The sequence below is a fragment of the Pistacia vera genome, unplaced genomic scaffold (genome assembly GCF_008641045.1).
Source record: "Pistacia vera cultivar Batoury unplaced genomic scaffold, PisVer_v2 Contig489, whole genome shotgun sequence".
Classification (NCBI taxonomy): Eukaryota; Viridiplantae; Streptophyta; class Magnoliopsida; order Sapindales; family Anacardiaceae; genus Pistacia; species Pistacia vera.
Genome location: NW_022196322.1, coordinates 373,066 through 392,164, shown reverse-complemented (window position 1 = coordinate 392,164; position 19,099 = coordinate 373,066). Strand labels below are relative to the sequence as shown.

Genomic DNA, 19,099 nt, shown 5'->3' with positions numbered 1-19,099 from the left:
TGACCCACAATATGGAATATAATTTCTCACTTAAACATGCACAATATCAAAAGATTAAGGAGAAAAGAAGCAAATTGCCAATGGTCGCTTAAGCGACGTAGGATATCGCTTAAGCGATCACGACTAATCTAAACTGGATATCTTAAGCGAGATATGCCATCGCTTAAGCGATTGTGTATTTGAGAATGATTATTCCAAGTACAAGAGGAAATTAGCCTTGATCGCTTAAGCAATATAAGCTCTCGCTTAAGCGATGTTGCACAGATAAGCAGTGATTGCTTAAGCGATAGACTATATTGCTTAAGCAACCAAGGCCAAATTTATTTGTATTTGGCCTTTCCTTCTAAAATTCATGATTGCTTAAGCGATGTAATCTCTCGCTTAGGCAATCCTTTATAGATAAGTTGTGATGGCTTAAGCGATAGACTACGTCGCTTAAGCGACTGAGGCCAAATTTATATGTACTTAGTATTTCCTTCTAAATTTCATGATCGCTTAAGCAATGTAATATCTCGTTTAAGCGATCCTGTACAAATAAGCCTTGATCGCTTAAGTGATAGACTATGTCGCTTAAACGACCAAGGTCAAATTTATTTGTACTTAGCATTTTCTTCTAAAAATCATGATCGCTTAAGCGATGTAATATCTTGCTTAAGCGATCCTGTACATATAAGCCTTGATCGCTTAAGCGATAGACTACGTCACTTAAGCGACCAAGGCCAAATTTATTTGTACTTAGCATTTCCTTCTAAAATTCATGATCGCTTAAGCGATGTAAGCTCTCGCTTAAGCGATGTAAGCTCTCACTTAAGCGATCCTATATAGATAAGCCTTTATCGTTTAAGCGATAGAAGACATCACTTAAGCGACCAAGGCCATTTTCTTTGTACTTGATTGTTCCTTCTCAAATTCCAGATCGCTTAAGCGATGTAAGCTCTCGCTTAAGAAAATCTATATAGATAAGTTGTGATCACTTGAGTGATAGACGACGTCGCTTAAGTGGCCAAGACCATTTTCTTGCACTTGACTGTTCCTTCTCAAATTCCAAATCGCTTAAGAGATGTCAAATATTGCTTACGCGATCTTGTATAGATAAGTTGTGATCGCTTAAGCTATAGACGACATCGCTTAAGCGACCAAGGCCATTTTGCTTCTTATCTCCTCAATCTTTTGATATTGTGCACGTTTGAGTGAGAAATTATATGCTGTATTGTGGGTCAACTCTATATTCAATCATAATCATCCATATTTATGAAATGAGGTACGTTTCTATTAACGTGTCACACTCCTGACTAATTTAGTAAATTGATTGATTGATTGACTTGACACGATATTATGTTGATAATATTTATTTTACCTATCTTACTCTTTTAGGCATCAGTCACTCAGTTAGTGCCTTACAGAAGTAATATGAGAAATTTTACTTACTTAAACTCATTTTAAAATGGATGAAAATGAAAAATAATTAATTTTATTTAATACGATATAAAGGATGATTTATTCAAGGTAACAATTAAATTAAAAACGATAAGTCTTCAACGGTTGGCCTCGGCAACTCTCTCGATTTCATCCTTCTTCTTGATGGCATAGTTAGAAATACAAAGACATAAAATCAGTTTATTGCACCACAAACAGAAACATAATAAGTTCATCAGACCGCTTAAACGATCTACTATTTGGATCTGCAGATAACAGCAGATCGCTTAAGCGAGCTTCTTTCGCTTAAGCGAGCTTCTATCACTTAAGCAATCTGGTGTTCACCAGATCTTATCTGAGTAGTAGATCGCCTAAGTGATCTTATGTCACTTAAGTGATATGCTATTCAGAGCTGCAGATATAAGCAAATTGCTTAAGCGATTTGCTGTTCAAATCTATAGATAACAGCGGATCGCTTAATCGATCTTCTCTTATCTGTAGATCTTATGGCAAGTTGCTTGCTTGCTTGCTTCTGATCGATTCGAACCTAATTTTCTTGATCGGCATGTGATCGATTTTGGCAACGACTTTTCTTGTGGCCAGGTTGCTTGCAAATTGAGCACTTATTCATCCTCCGAGGAACCTCACAGGCTAATGGAATACGCTTAACTCTTTTTCTCCCTTTTTGTCTTCTTGAATGGGGGATGAATGATAATGTCAACCAACTCTAGCACCACCACCCACAGCTCTTCTTGAGGAACTGGATATATCATTTTTGAATAAGCCAGCATGTAGTGGTTTGCATATAAAGAGGGAAGCAAAGTTTCGTGTAAGTTCTTGAACCAAAATTTGGCTTGTGTTGGTGTTTCAATGCTGCTAGTGCATGATGACAACGTAAATGTTGAATGTCAAGCACTTGCAGCTGCAACTTTTACAAAGAAGGTTAACTAGGGCATCCAGACCATAGCTACGCACAGTGAACTCTTAAGCATTGAAAGGGTAAGCAAACGGTGCATTTGATAATTCCATACATTCTCGCAATAATTTTTCAGCCGACAAAACAAGGGTTGTGGTAAAATTATCTGACTCCGTATCACGCTCATGAAACCATCGTGACAATGTTCTTTGGATTGCATCAAAAAGGGCAATAATTGGAAACTCCTTTTCTATTAACAACTTTGAATTTATAGACTCGGCTAAGTTCGTGGTCATGACATCGAACCTTCTTCCAGGGAAGTAAGCTCTACCCTATCGTTCAAAACCAACATCATGCTCAAGATACTCAGTAATTCTATCCTCCTTGATTCAAATTTGCTGGAATGCTCCTCGAACTCATCAACTTGATAAGCTTTTGCTGCATGTAGTATGTCTGAAAGAGGCCAACACACTTAAACTTTTGGTTTATGTTCTCGCCAAGTGCCTCATACAGAATCTGTGATGTGCTAGAGGGTAAATAGTGGCAATCTTCTTCTTTATAGAATTGTGTCTATCAGATATTATGCACAACTCATCACTGTCAAGTACTATCGTAAGTAATTGCTAAAAAAAACCAAGTCCAGGACTTGTTGTTATCTACGTCAACCACATACCATGCAACGGGATATGTGTGATTCTCGCTGTCATGTGCAGTGGCCACCAACAATCTACCTCCATACTTTCCCATCAAAAAGCAACCATCAACAGCCAATACATTTCTCATGTTTACAAAACCCCTTATAGCAGCACCGTAAGCATTAAAAAAATATTTAAACCTCATATTTTTGTCCCACTTTAAAGCCGTCTTGTTACCTTGGTTTGTCAACTCAAGCATATAACGGTACGCTTCTAATACTGCGTACCTATACTTTGGCATGCCCCTCACAAAATCTCATGCATGATGTCTCCCTTTCCAGCATTTCCAGTAACTAACATCTCATCCAAACTCTGTGCGCACAAATCTCTGAAAGTCCTTAGTGTTGGAGTAGGTGCCCTAGAGCCAATCAATTATTGTGGAATTGACTCTTTGTAATAATGTTCATTAATCAATAAAAGGCATTTTATTCTATATCACATAAATCATTATTATTGCAATATGTATTGATATATGTCCTTAGAATGGTAGAACCATGACGAGGGTATCAAGTGTTTCAAATCTTGATAGTGAGAACCCTATGAGCACATATGGTGGCCATTCTAGAAACGTCCATAGCCCCAGTATTATTCTTAAGTAAGGGCACAGATAATATGGTAAGGCTATCGTAGTGTTGAACAACCTTGTCAAAAGGCAGTGACTGATCTCACTTGTCAAGGTTGTTTAGTGACAACCTAGTGCAACACATGGGTGCTTGCTGTAGGCGAATACACCGCAGCAAGTTCACTAAACTGACCCACCAGAAGATTCCATATGGATGGTAACCCCAGTGTTTATGAAACAAATCCTCTAACGAATGGTGGTGCATGTGATCCTTAGACTTGAGATCACCGGAGTGTCTTGTGCACCGATTGGTGTAGTTTGACACTAGCCTAACGTAGTTCTTTTCAGAGCTGTCAATACGGTGGTGATTGGCTGCATCAAGGAGTATATCAAGACTATGGTGGATCGACAGAGGATTCATCACTCCCAGGCACGGGAGAAGTTATCTCACGACACAATTCAGTATATGGCAATGACACTAAAACTGTGGCCACAATGGGATTGAGTTGTTGCTCTATCCGGTTTATAATACATGTCATTGGTCCAGAAACTAAATACATAATATCGAGAGTAATCGGAGGTTGACACTATTTCTATGCCTTCGTCTCGTTGAGATACAGTATGATGAAAGGATTGAATTGTACGGTAACCATATCATTGACAGGTAGCTACTTTGCTAAATTTGAATCTATCGGGTGGCCATGATGCCTTGCTAGGGGCCAATCTTGGTCTGTGTATTAGTGAGACGATTAATTGGTGTTAATCGCGATACTATACACTACCGGTATGATGAGGAGCCTATGGGTCACACACATAGAAGATAATTTAAGAGCCAAGAAGAAAGAAGGGCGTTTTCGTCTTTTTAGGCGAAAGGGTATTTTGGTAATTTCACAGTGCAATTAAATTTGCTGAGGTCGTAGCCTTTTTTATTTAATTTGTTAGAAAAATTAAATAAGTGAAATTACGTTTAAATGTGTGTTCGCACATATTTAAATATATTATCATTATTGTTAAATGTTAATATATATTTAAATATATATTAATTGATTTTAATTGAGATAATGATGGAAAATAAAAATATCAAATTGGGAGTGTTTGGTAACATGGGGTGTTTGGGTTGGAGCCCAAGCTTATTCCATATGGGAATAGGGCATTAAAGTTTTACTATAAAAGAAAATGTTTACTTGTAAAGTAAAGAGGTTTTTCATTAGTTCATTTTCTCTTTGAAAGCAAAACACACAGCCCCCATTTTTCACTCCCACGGCAGAATCCAATCTTTGCCCAAAATCAATTCATTTGATTTGTCTTCTTGATTCTTAAGGCTAAGGAGGATCTAGCAAATCCCTCCTTAGTTCTTTGTGATTGTCTTTGTGTGGATTGCGTGGGTTCGATCCTACACTTGGATCGGTAGCAAAAACATTCATTGACAAATTTGGAGAAGCCTCCAACGTGAGTATGTTTTTCTAAACTCAGATTATTAATTTCTATAGATTCTTATATTTATATAAATTGTAAAATTATACCCTTGATCTTGGCTCAAAGGGAACGATCCTTGTTATTATTGTTTTTGTTTTCCGCTGCGTTAACAGGTCGTTTCCTAACAGTGGTATCAGAGCTTAGGGTACTAAATTTTACAGTTTTTATGTGTATGGTTGATAACATGTATTTGATGATAATATGCTGCCATATTGAATCTGCGTAAAATCTGTCTTAAAAACATGTTTTAAGAAATTATTAATCGATTAATTTTTAATTTGTTGATGATCTGCTAGTTTGGTATAATGGTTGATGGATTTTTGTTGAGATCAATGTGTTTGATTGATTGCAAAATCCGTTTAAAGTGTATATGGTTACTGTATGAACAGATCCGGAGCTACAGATCTATGTACGCTCGCCGCGGTGATATAACCCATCGTCACAGCGAGCGTTATTCACACTGGAGCTGGTGACAAAACTAGCGCTTGCTGCGGCGATATAACGCATCACCACGGCGATCGTCCTTAAGACAAGCGTTGTAACAAATCGCTGCAGCGATAAGCGTGAACGTCAAGTAATCAACGCACGCTGTAACAATCTAACTCATCGCCGCAGTGAGCACACTTCCGAGTGTGAAGGGGGCTAGAATGTAAAGTTTCAAAATTTTTGGACCAAACGTAGATCTGCAAATTGTCAGGTGGTAAATGGTAATTAACCCACAAATTTCAAAAATTGATTTTTTTTTAGATGTATGCTTTGTACTTGTTTTTATATTGCATGGTGCCCGGTACATAAGCCTTAGACCTAAGGGTGAATGTTTTAAAATAATTTTGGGTATGTATGGTTGTATAATTTATTAAAATAAGGCTTGCGTGTCCTGCCTTTCTCCTATTCTCGATGTACATTCTCTTCTCATCTCATTCCCCTCGAATGTAAATCGAGGTTTCTAAATTTATTGATGTAAAGATTTTGTATAATTATTTATTGTAAATTTAGAACGATATTTTTGTAATGTACTTGAAGACGGAGTAAAAGACGAGGCAACAATACTTGATGACTCAAGATGTTTATTACAGGACCCCTAGGTGACCACCGATTCCTCTAGGCTCGAGGAAATCGGTTTTAGTTGGGCCATATACCAACATGTTTAATATTTTGTTTAGAATGCATGCTAAGGTTGAATGTTCAAGAATATGCCAAACAATGTCATTCTAACAAAGATAATAATCTGGTGAGACATTAAATAACAAACCCCTCAACTAAAGTATATTAAGTCATGTAAGCCTTCCATCACCATGGTTTTAATCAAACCATTGTTCGTCGAAACCTTGTTCACCAAAGCAAAGGGTACACTTCTACCAGTCGGAGGTTAAAACACATTGGAGTTTTCCTTAATGGTGATGGGTCGACTTAAAATGACAGTTTTGCTTGTTTGCCAAAGCGAAGGTTGATAAACACGTCATAGGCATAGTAGAGCAGTACACATATTATGTGTACGTGGTGACATGTAGTGTCCACTCTACTGATACTGAGAATCACACTTGAGGACGATGGCATGTAGTATCCATTGGATTGTGTGATTGGCTTGTTGGCTTTTTCACATTTGAGGTTGATAGTATGAGCTATCAATTGGTGTGAATTAAGTTTGTTGGCCTACCTATCAACTCATTTTGGCTTGTTCGCCAAAGCGAAGGTTTGAAATGGGCAAGATAGGATCTCGGTCTACTAGGAAAGTCAACGAGCTTTCCCGAGTTAATAGTGAGGGCTATTGACTTGAGTAAAATAGTGGGAGCATCGTTTAATAAAAGACCATATTAAACAATAATAAACATGGTAATAATGGTTACTTATTCTGCACTTGTAGATTCACTTAAAATTGAGCAAAATCATCCCAACATCGCTGCGACAAATCATCGAACTGAGAGAGAAATGGAATGGTAAATATTTCGTTGACTGGTATAGAAGTATAAACAATATACTTCAATCAAGCGATAGATTATACACCATTGAGCAAGCTCTATCACCAGAGCTTGCTGATAGTTCTATCCATGAGACTGGGTATGTATATGTGAAGCATATACATATGCAAAAGCAGAAATGACAAGATACATTATGCTTGCATCAATGACACCATTACTGCGATAGTAGTACCAGAAAATGGGTTTAGCTTCTATTCTTCATTTTCTTCGAAGAAATGAGAAGCATATGGTGTCTTGGTCGTTATTCACATGTAAGATGGAAGAGGGTACCAAAATTGGCGATCATATACTCAAGTGGATCGAGTACATGAACAAGCTTGAGATTTTGGGATGTGGACTTAATGAAGGTTTAGCGATAAACCTAATATTACAGTCTTTGCCAGATTCTTATTCTCAATTTTTCTATGACTTTATTGAGGAAGATAAGAAGAATACCCTTTCCAAGCTTCTGGATTTGTTAAAGGCTACTAAGTCAGGCATGAAAATGTTAGAAACATTGACGATGGTTGAAGCCAAGTCAAGTGAAAAAGGAAAGGGCTTATAAGTCACTATTTGATACATTTTCAAAGTCATCTCAATCATGACCATTTCCTATATTATACAACATCTCAATAGATACATATTAGTTAACTCGCTGTAATAAATGCTGAAGTTTAGGTAAAGCATAAACAAGTTGACTGCTCACAATCCACAATGCCGCAATTGTTAGACTAGTAAGCAAATATTCAGTAAATTTTCAATACCCATGTCAATTCATGCCCATTTCCTTTACAACGCCGTAATACACACATTTTGTTAACTCAAAAAAAGTAAATCCCAGTTGAGCATAAACCTAGCCAACACAAATAATTGAAAAACGTCCCAGTGGGTAGCTTTTATGAACAAAACTAGTGATTCCTGTAGCAACAAGAAACCACCCAGATTCAACTAACCAACCAGAACCCATTACTCTATGAAATCAAGCAAACTAAGCTCATAACACAACTGTAGTCAATTCAAATCACAAGAAAAACGAGTGAAACAATTTTGTACAAGGATGTTTTATATTATATTCATCAAATGAGGAAGAAAAATACAAATGTACGAAATAGAAGGAAAGTACCGGAAGAAGACAGCAAAACCCTAGCAGAGAAACCGTTTGGTTTGGTGGTTGTTTGACAAAACTCTAATCCAAACCAAACAGAGAAATCTTTGGCTATTTTGATTAGTTTTTAATTTTCTAGGGTCTTCAATTAGGCTGAGGTTATTTTTATTTCTAACACTTTTAACTGTTTAACATTTACGTTCAACTAGAGAATAAGTACAAATACAAAATACAGAACCAAATTTCATCACCTCAATTTTCTGAACAATTAAATACAACCAAACTTTAAAGATTCAAAATAAAACTTACAGCAATAATAAATCCACGCACGAAACAAGCTTAAATTCGATCTTTGAACATTAAGCTGCCGAAATTAAATTTTTCATTAAGTCCTAAAAATTTGAGGTTTCGCGGTACCTTATTGTGAACAGAAAGCGCGGGATTTTGAAGGCGCGTAAATTGAAAATGAAACGTCTTAGAAGCCTCAGCAAAGGGCGGGCCTCATATTACAGTAGATACGACGCCGTTTAACTCTTTAAAGGTTACAGAGAGAAGACAAGGGTGCTTTTGGAATATAATTTAATAAAATTTAGTCAATAAGGGGCTTAAAAAGAGATTTAATGAGGCTAAAATAACACTTCTCCTGTCTATTGAAATTTTGAATACAATTTTGACTTGATTTAACTCCATGACAATGTTATTGTTTAAAATCTTTGTTTAATTTTTCAAAAATTTGTATGCCAAGTGATATAAATAAATATGTCTCGTAGTTTCAGATAAATTATGCGATTACATTGTTCACAAATATCATGGAGGAATAAACTCTTAATAAACCAACATAAAAAAAAAAAAAAAAAGTTCACAAATATCATGGAGGAATAAACTCTTAATAAACCAACATAAAAAAAAAAAAAAAAAAAAACCATATAATTACAACTAAAGCATAACATAATAATATTTTAAAAAACAATAATATATATATATTGATAAAAAAAAGATTGTTATATAAATTATATTATTGTATATAAGATGAACTGCAGACCAAGCTAACACTTAAAACTATTGTAATTCCTATCGAAGCTGACAATCATTTAATCAATAACAAGTTAAAGTCACATGTCACTCATTCTATACTGCTATTGCTGCATTCAACCTATAAGCACACTAATGCATAAAGAACCAAGTGCATTTTGATTGAGCAAATGCAGAACTAGGCTCTGGTTTTGATGTTGATTCCCGCAATACCCCCTTTGTAAACAACTCAAATCTCAAGTCCAGTCTATACCAGAGAGTCATATTTACTGCTGAAGAGAGTGGGCCGGTTTAGCTCTTCTAGCTTCCCCTCATTTAAAAGGAATACTCGTTTCGCCATCATTACTGTTTCCAAACGATGGGCAATGACAAACACCTATCAACCAAATTACAGTATTGATAGGTGAATAACCAAATTGATCTTATATAAGAAAATATAGTTGCACTCAACCATAGTTAATTCGCTCAAACAGATGCCTGCCAATAAAGTGAAAATGATAGTAACATTTCCCATGAGTCTATTTTTTATATATATATATGTATAATTTTGCACAAGACCTGATTTTGGAATATTATACTATCACGAATAAATCCCACTAATGCTTTAGCTAAAGCTGCCTGTAAAACTGATTAAATATCATGTTTATGTTCCTACTACCGGTGCTGAAGAAATGGAATAACAATAATTTTGGTATTTGTCTTCATTAACAAATAAAAATAAGAAAGATCAAATATAAGGAGAATAGGTTGCTCATAAAGGAAGAAGTATTATCCTTACAGTGTGATTTTCCATCAAGCGCTCGACAGCTTGTCTCACCAATAGCTCAGACCTGCTATCCAAAGCAGAAGTTGCTTCATCCAGAATCAATATTGAGAAGTCCTGATAGAGTGCCCTTGCAATAGCCAGTCTGCATTCATGAGCAAGACAAGTTAAACAATTGTAAGCCTGATCTTGTTAAATTGTTGACTTGTCAACACAATCATTAATTCCCTCTAAAAGAAGAGAAAAAACCTCAATGCATCTGTTGCATGTGCAACCCAATAATAAGGGCATGCCAATGCTTGCGACATGCATGCGCCTCATTATTAGTTGGTTCTACATGCAAAAGATGGTTTCAAAGACTTTCTCCTAAAAGAAAACACGGGTGCTCTCCCGGCGAAGCCTTTAATCAATTACATGCTACACTATGTTTGAAGCCTGACCTTTGCCTCTGGCCTCCACTTAAACGTGAACCCCTAGGTCCAATATTGGTCTCATATCCTTGAGGAAGTTTTCCAATAAATTCATCAGCATTTGCAGTTCTTGCTGCAAGCTCAACCTTCTCCATGTCAATTTTTCTCATCAGATCCCTGTACCCAATATTTTCAGCAACCGTCCCTGAAAAAAGTGTCTGATACACACAAAAGTTATAGAACAAACCATTTGGAAAGATCCCAAGCATACAAATCTAAGAATTTCTTAGAGAACTTCCTTAAATATCCTGTTATTAGCCAGCAAGAGAAACCCTTAAAATGAACTGTGAAGCAAGCATTAAAGTTAGCATTATAGGGCATGGACCACGCCCTGAACTCCTTATGAGATGTTCAACTGCGACTAGGGAGAAGGCTATGATTAATAACATAACTTGAATACGTTGAAGTTCAAACAATGAACAGCCACTTGACTCTCAAGTGCATCACTGTCATTCTTCTTACGCAGTAAGTGCAAGCAAAATTAAATGAACATCTAAAACCGAACAAATAGAAGAATTCCATGTTGACGGGTCTTCAACAGGAGAAAAACTTACATGTGACTGTCTCACCACATCATTATGCTGATGTGGTGAGACCATCCAATATAAATCTGGCACATGTTATGATTTGGGACTCAATTAAAAACTTATTTTTTAATAACATTTTTTTTTTCTTTTCATATAGTTAAACTTTGGTATTTTACAATACTTCTATCTCTCTCCTCTTCACCGCCATTCTGCTTCCATTCGCCATTCACTCTATGTCCAGCCGTTTTGCTTCCACTAGCCATTCATTCTCTGTCCAGTCACCAACGGTTGGAAACTCGCCGATCAACTCGAATTTTCTTTTTTCAGACATTTGTTTTATTTGTTGGAGTTTATCAATGAGATATCAAATGGTTTAAATATAAAAAATCAAGATCTAAACTGGTGTGGAGGAGTTCAACTTGTAGTTTAAATATTGAGAACATTAGCAATATTTTCGAATATATTTTAACACTAAAAAATAATATGGTTTGTCAGTTCTAATAAACAACTGATTTGATTGTGATTTTTAATTAACAGTTCATAGCCATGGACATGGTGAATGGCAATTGGCTTTGCATTAGAGACTTGGGCAGAGGATAATGGAAATGCCTCTTTGCTGAGAAAGATGAAAAGAAAATGTATTTTAAAAGAAAATATAAACAAAGAACTGCAAAGACAATTAGCGATGAAGAGGTGAGAGATAGAAGTACTCTTCATTGAGAAAGAATGAAAGATAAAAAAGAAAATATTGACAAAGAAACGGTAAAGCACTGAAGAGGAGAGAGATAGAAATATTGTAAAATGCTAAAATTCTTATGTAAGTATGGAAGAGAGAAAAATAAATGTTATTAAATAGTGTCAACTCTTAACATGTGGCAAACTTTTATTGTATGATCTCACCACATCAGCATAATGATGTGGTAAGACAGTCCTATCTAAGTTTTTCTCCTTCAACAGACACAAACTAGTTAAAGTATCCAGCAATTTCAAGCTAAATTATCACAAAACAGTAAGGCCAAATGGAAGTTCACAACGACAAGTCTATGTGGTATGCCGTCTAGAAGTGTTCGATGATAAGTATAAGTAATAATTCAATTACTAGAGAGTTAGTTGGCAGGTACTCACTATATCTTGAGAAACAAGACCAACATGTCTTCGCAAATTATCCAATCGAATGTTCTGGATATTATGGTTATCAATAAGTATACGGCCTGTCAACATGGGGAAAACAGATATGCACTCTCAATAAATTAGAAATGCAACTTTTAGAAGTCTACAATTCACCAACCTTATAGCAGAGTAAGAGAAGACACGAATTCAGATGACTCACCAGATAATGGATCATAAAGGCGAAGAAGCAGTTTTACAAGGGTTGTCTTTCCTCCTCCTGAGGGTCCCACAAGAGCAACCGTCTCTCCAGCTCTGATATGGAGGTTCATTTTATTCAAAACAAGGGGCATGTTGTCCCCATATCTAAACGAGATATCACAGAATTTCACATCTCCATTAATATAGTCTAAATCAACAGCATCTGGTTTCTCAATCACCTATATTCAAGAAACAATATGGAAATCAGGATTAACTGTGGCTTACTTGTTAGTTCGCAATGTTAGAAACATGAGGTGGAAATAAATTCTGCACAAACAAGGCATCAAGCCAAGGCACGGAACAACTAAAGTAGCTTGAAAACTGCCCTTACCTGATTTACAGATCAAAATGAAGTTCGTTTTGAACTTCTCAAATTACAATTTCACGACCGTACCCTTTACTCTAGTGCATTCCCGTTCATGTTAAAAAACTTCGACAAATAATGAGAATTAAAAAATAAATTTTCAGAGAAAACGAAGTACATGTAATCAAATAATAAATTACCTTAGATTTAAACTTGGTCAAATCAAACAAGCGTTCAATAGCTGGTTCCCCTTGCTTCAGCTCATTGTATGCTTTTCCAATATCCTGCGTGATTCCTTATTTTCAGATTGATAACTAAAGAAAGCTCCTCAGAGGCTGAACAATAATAGCAACAGTAATTAGCAAAAGTCCTAGACAACTCAACAACTCTTTGAGAAGGTAATAGATACTAAGAGGCTGTCAAACTACTTTTATGTAAAAAGAAGAACAACTAAATCATACAATTTGAACATACATCCCCAAAGGGAATTTTATCTATTTATCTATCTATATATATTATACCATAACACAACAAAACAGTGTATACAACATCTCAATAATAACTCTAATACAAGCCCGTGAAATGAAGCCAATAATGCCTCTTCCTACAACTAGAATTATTATATATAGAATGAAAATGAGCAAACAAGCTCATTTTATAAAAAGTTATTACCTGGATTGGTTCAATAAAGAAAGCTAATGATGTTATAAAGGAAACCATGGTACATGCATCAAAAGATCCACTTGAAACCAGCAGTGATCCAGCACAAAGAATAAACAATGCTCCAAAATATATAATTTGCACGATCTGGGGAATGAGCGCTTTCATTTTCTTCTTTTTCAAACGTTCAGATAGATCAGAATGGGCAAACCTTTGAAACCTAGCACTCTCACACAGCTCTGCATTGTTTGCTTTAACAAAAAGAATAGCTGGGAGGACCTGAACATAAATAAGATGTACATAAACACACTCAGGTAATGAGCATGACAGAAGACTTTTACAACCACATATGCCAAATTACTGCATTTTGTGTCTCTCTCAGAAAGAAAGGTTGACAAATTCAAAACAAAAAGCAGGCAGGAGCAGAGTATGCAATCTGAACAACTTGTACAAGCAAGATACAGAGTTATAACATCAACAACCCATAAATAAAAAAATAATAGCCAAATAATAATATACCTCATTCAGGTAGGATGATAGAGTAGCCATGGTGAGGTTCGACTTCTTAGATATTTTACGAAGCCTTTCACCTAGATAGGTTATAACAAGAGCCATACACGGAATGGCCTACAAGCAAAAACCAGAGAAATAATACACATCCCAGATGAAAAGTAATGACCAGTAACATAAGAAGCTAGAATGAAAAAAAACAATAATCCAATCAAAAAATCCTCACCATGGCCGAAATCATAGAAAGGACAGGACTGATAACCAACATCTGCATTGCCATTGCTGATAACTGTAGTGCACTGGGCACAATGGTCTAACATACAAACAAAACTTCATGATTCGTACTCTAATCCCTTATCCACAACATTGACAGTTACGATTTATACAGCAATATAAGTCACAACAAAACCGTATTGAGACACAATACAAAAATTCATCCTAAAAGACCTTTAAAATAAAATTTAAAAAAAAAAAAAATTGAAACCAAAACCCGCCAAATATTTCTAAACAATACATTTTGATAACACATCGGGAACTAGCCCCTTTTAAGGCAATCATGTTCACAATCACTTTCCTCTATCCATTAATTTTCACCTTTCCTACAAATTATTAGATATCGATCACAAAAATAGCATTTTAAACCCAATTACTATCAAATTTTTAACATTTTAAGATGGGTCATCCTCCTATATGAAATTAGGATGTCATTTCTTTTATAAGAGAAACATATCATTATCGTATTTTGCAATAATTAATAAATGAAAACTTTCGTATGATCAACAAAAGCACCCTTAAAAACCACTCACATTGAGAAGAGCATAAATAGCATCAGCAACATCATTAGCTTCAGAAGTGATCCTACACGCAATATCTCCAGCCAAAACGCCAGACCCACCTTCAAAAAACGCCAAGTCTCTCTGCAAAACCTTTTCAAAAACATTAACCCTCAAATCATGGACCCCACTCAAAGCCGCCTCCCACAAAAACGCTTGTTGCCAGTAAGTGGCCACCAGTCTTGCCAACACAAAAACACCCAGAACCAGCCCTTCATTTCTCAACTGGGTTACGCTCAACTTCGATATTGACGACGAGAAAGTTCCAATTTTGGGGATGGATTTGGAGAGAGAATAGACTGAAACAAGGCTACAGAGCCAGCCAGCGAGAATAGGCTTGTACTGGGCCTCAATATAAGGTTTGATTGAAGAGAGAGAAGAGAGTTTAGGGGAATTGAGGGGTTTAAGAGAGGCTTTACATGTTAGAGGGAGATGAATTTTTGATGGAGAAGATTTGAGTTTCAACTTGAAGAAGTGAGAACGAGGGAAAGGGAGAGGAGTTTCAGGGAGAAGAGAGACAGAGATGGGCATTTTTTTTTGTTGGGGGGGGGGGGGGGAACGGGACCAGACCTACCAAGTTTGCATTAAAAAAATGACTTCTACCAAATTTTTTTGTTGTTGTTGTTGTTGTTGTTTAGTTTGAATAACTAACATTGTACACTCAAAAATCATTAAACATGAAAAGGAAAAAAAAAAAAAAAAAAGGTTAAACGAAAAAAATTTAAACATATGTTGGTAATAATATGATTAATGGAAATTTATTTAAATTTTGAAAATGATGAAAATTTGTTTAAAGTTTGAAAATAAAAAATGACCCCCAATCAAAATCGATTAAGCCGACTCAACCCCCCCACATTCAAATCGCTTAAGCGACCTAAGAAACCAGATAGAAACAGCCACCCTTCACCGCGTTTTTCTTCCCGTTTTTCGCCACCCATTATCGAAATCATTTGTTGTTTGTATTGAATACATTCTCTCTTACTTACAAAGAAACAATGGCTGACCTAAACAAAGGTTTTGACAAAGACCTAGCCTCTTTTCAAATCATGGACACGAGTGGTTCGAAAATTGGAGAATCGGAGGTTACGGTGGAGCAACTTCCGATGACTGAAGTTGCTCCACTAGGAGACGATATGGCCCTGGCAGAAGACATCCCACCAGCTGAACAAGGGATGGCAGGAGTCAAAATTGAAAATGAAGAAGAGGATGTCGGCTTAACTTCGGGCAGGGAGAAGGAAGAAGATGAAGAAAAGGTAATAATCTATATATTTTATGAAATTATTGCTTGTTTATGCCAATTTAAGGATATTTGGTTGGTGTTTGTTGTTAGGGTCATTGTTGCTTTTTGTCGAGCAGTTGGAGGGTATCGGAGAAGTGGGTGTTTTGGTCTTCCAGAGGGTCAGGGAAGCCAAGGGAGGCCCTGGGGAGGTTGTTTTTGGCAGTTTGGATGGCTTTTGTTGGAAAAGAGAGCGGAATAGGGGGGCTGCCCTACATATTGCAGGGTTGTCCACGCACAGCGAGCCTTACAATATGTAGAAAAGCCCCAAGCCCACCCTATGTAGCTCTCTTATGTGAAGTCCAAAGCACCGAACCTACCACAACAGCCTCCCTTGTCTTCAGCGGACCTCTGGAACCCAAAAACAACCACTTCCCCAATGCACTCCAACATGTTGCTTGTTTTGGTTTTTTGTTGTGCTGATATGTAGTGTATATCGATTGTGCAATGCTCTAGGAGCATAAATTATAAGGATTATGGGCTTGAGGTTGTAAATGATGTTGTGCCATACTTCCTGGCAAGGGTTACCGTTAGGTTTAGTTGGCAAGCGTTTAGGAAAATTAAAGACTTTCTAGTTGGGCATCGAAAAGGGTTGGACCGATTCAAAAGCTCATGTTTTGGTCATTTTGTGGACTTGGGAGAAAATTGGAGTAAGGCTTTCTAGGGGCAGGGTGCACATTATCTTTTGGTGCACTTTGTTAAATGCAAAAAGAAGAATGAAATGTGGTTTGTGGTTGATAGAAAGCCGATTCGGTTTGGGATGATGGAATTCTACTTAATGACGGGCCTAAATTGTGGGCTATTTCCAGAAGTAGAAGTTGAAAAAAGGGTAAAGAATAGCAAGTCTGCCGAAATGTTAGTTAGAAACGTTCTCACAGGGCAGCAATCAGTTTCAGGTCATGATTTAGAGGAGAGGTTGAGGTTCATACGCCTCCCCCTAATTGGCAAACTAGTACACCAAGTACCAATTTTTCAACGCATCCTCAATCTAAGTTGGTTGACCCTAGGGTTGGAAAAAAAAAAACGAAAATCGAACCGAAAAACCGGTTTTTTAAATTAACCGGTTCGGTTTTAAAAAATAATTAAACCGAATTTCTGCTTCGGTTAACGGTTTAAGGATAATATTAAACCGGTTAACTGAAACCGGTTTTGAGAAAAATAAAAATATCCGTTATTTTTCCCCCCACTTTTTCTTGGTATTGGGTATGCAGAACTGCAATCTGCTTCTTTGCGCATTTTCTTGGGTTTGCTTCCCCACGCAAATACTTTTTTTTTTTCGTCTTCTTTCTCCTTTCACTATTTTCTCTTTCTTCTTCTCCTTTTACTGCTTTCTCTTTCTTTTTTCAGTTTTTCTTCACATTTTCGTCTTCTTCTCTTCCTCTTCTTCACCAATTTCTCTTTCTTTTTCATCTTCTTCTCTTCGTCTCCACTTTTCCTTTTCTTTTTCGTCTTCTTCTCTTTTCACTTTTCTGTTTTTTTTTTTTTTTTTGCTTTTTCGTCTTCTCCATTTCTTCTCTTTCACTGCTTTTCTGTTTAGATTTGGATAAGAGGCGAGAAGAGAACACCATGCTTGGACTTCAGCTCTCTTCTTCTTCTTCTTTGGTTTGGTAAAGTATAATTTTAATTCAAGTAAAAAAAAATTGGGAAACAAAATGGGCCAAAGTGGAGTGTGACCAAATTGGGCTGAAAAAAGCAAACCATAATTCGTAATTGGGCCAAAAAATGCAGCCCAATATTTAACCGGTTTAAAAATGGTTAACCGAACTGAATTTTTGGTTCGGTTCATAATCGGTTTTTAACCGAAACCGGACCGGTTTCGATTCAATTATTTTTTTGAACCGAAAACTGGTTCGGTTCAAGCTTCCGGTTAACCGGTTTTTTCCACCCCTAGTTGACCCCATAAACGGTCTAAACAACAAGTTTGACATGTTGAGCGACAAGTTTGACATGTTGAGCAGCACCGTTTATGAGAAGATAGATAAATTGGAAGAGAAAGTGCAAATGGTGGAGGAGAAAGTTGATGTGGTCTTGGAAATGGTTGACGTTCAACCAAAGAAAAGAGAGACCCGAAAAAGCAAGCATGTGAAATCCCTTTTCACGGAATTAAGGTATGAAAAGAAGAGGAGAGTTAGGAAAGAAAAAGAGGACGCCGGAGGAAGTGGGGAAGCTAAACCGGCTGATAAGGAAGAACAAGGAGAAAGTGAGGAAGTGAAGCAAGCTGATGCGGAGGAACAAGGAGGAAGTGGGGAAGTGAAGCAATTAAAGCTTGATTTGTTTAGCATAGTGGATGAGAAAGAGAAAAATTCCTTTTATGCTTATTACAATGATGAATTTAGCCTTAATAAACCAGTCAGCCAAGTCTATTGCATGGTTTTTACTAATGAAATGTTGTTTGGTGGGGCACAGGTAACTTTAACATAGAAATTCTGTTGTTTTCATTATAATGTTGTTTTCATTATTAATACAAATTCTGCTTATTGTTGTTAGGATTGTGAAGCACGCCATGGAAATTATCAACCTTTTCACAGACCAGAACCTAATCCAAGTCATTGTTGGTGCTATCATCAACAGGTATGGAAGTTCGACTTAGAGTTTTTAAGTTTATGTGAATTGCATTTCTTATATAGATAATCAGGTTGTCTTGAATTGGATCAGCTAGTGTTGTTAGATGAAGAGGCTATTGCTGATGTTGAATGGGTGTTGGATAATTTTGGATGATGGGGAAGTGGCTAAAGACAATGATGAAGAGGGAGGATAGAGGTTGCCAAGACTGCTGTTATTTTGGGTTGCTTTAGGACATTTATTTCTTGTGTATAATGTTGTATTTTCTTGTAAAGGACGCATTTCATATTTATAAAAGAGCAATTCAATATTTCATTCCCTTTTTTGACTTTGAGTTTATTTAGTGATCTTGTTATATGGAATTAATATGTCTTGATGCAAATAGGTTGTCAAATTGAGGTGAAAATATGGAATTAATATGTGTTGATGCAATTAGGTTGTCAAATTGAGGAGAAAAGATGGAATTAATATGTGTTGGTGCAATTAGGTTGTCAAATTGAGGAGAAAATATGAAATTAATAGTTGTTGGGAACGATCGCTTAAGCGACAGAGTATATCACTTAAGCAATCAAGGGTTTTCTGTATTGGTTCGCTTAAGCAAGATCTGACATTGCTTAAACAATCGTGCACTTGGGGATGATCTTGATTTTTCCTTGGAGTTGATTG

The 19,099-nt window shown here is 36.5% G+C and overlaps 1 protein-coding gene across 1 annotated transcript; it reads right to left on the bottom strand.

Annotated features, from left to right (window-relative positions):
* Positions 1-2,400: 2,400 nt before the first annotated feature.
* LOC116104928 (ABC transporter B family member 29, chloroplastic-like) lies at positions 2,401-15,132 on the bottom strand. Its single transcript, XM_031391354.1, has 11 exons — positions 14,569-15,132; positions 13,989-14,075; positions 13,772-13,879; positions 13,265-13,531; positions 12,793-12,876; positions 12,251-12,467; positions 12,046-12,131; positions 10,364-10,551; positions 9,939-10,068; positions 9,414-9,536; positions 2,401-2,664 (listed from the first exon to the last, which is right to left on the bottom strand). Exons 1-11 carry the CDS (start codon positions 15,124-15,126, stop codon positions 2,401-2,403), a joined length of 2,112 nt encoding a protein of 703 aa, XP_031247214.1. The 5' UTR covers positions 15,127-15,132.
* Positions 15,133-19,099: the final 3,967 nt, after the last annotated feature.

Bases quoted from the DNA above. Each gene is read 5' to 3' on its own strand.
- LOC116104928 (XM_031391354.1), bottom strand. From the start codon at position 15,126: ATGCCCATCTCTGTCTCTCTTCTCCCTGAAACTCCTCTCCCTTTCCCT. The intron at 13,880-13,988 runs GTGAGGATTTTT...TTTTGCTTGTAG, and splicing joins TTTCTATGATTTCGGCCATG to GCCATTCCGTGTATGGCTCT. The intron at 2,665-9,413 runs GTATAGACTGGA...TTTGAACGATAG, and splicing joins GCAGTAAATATGACTCTCTG to GGTAGAGCTTACTTCCCTGG.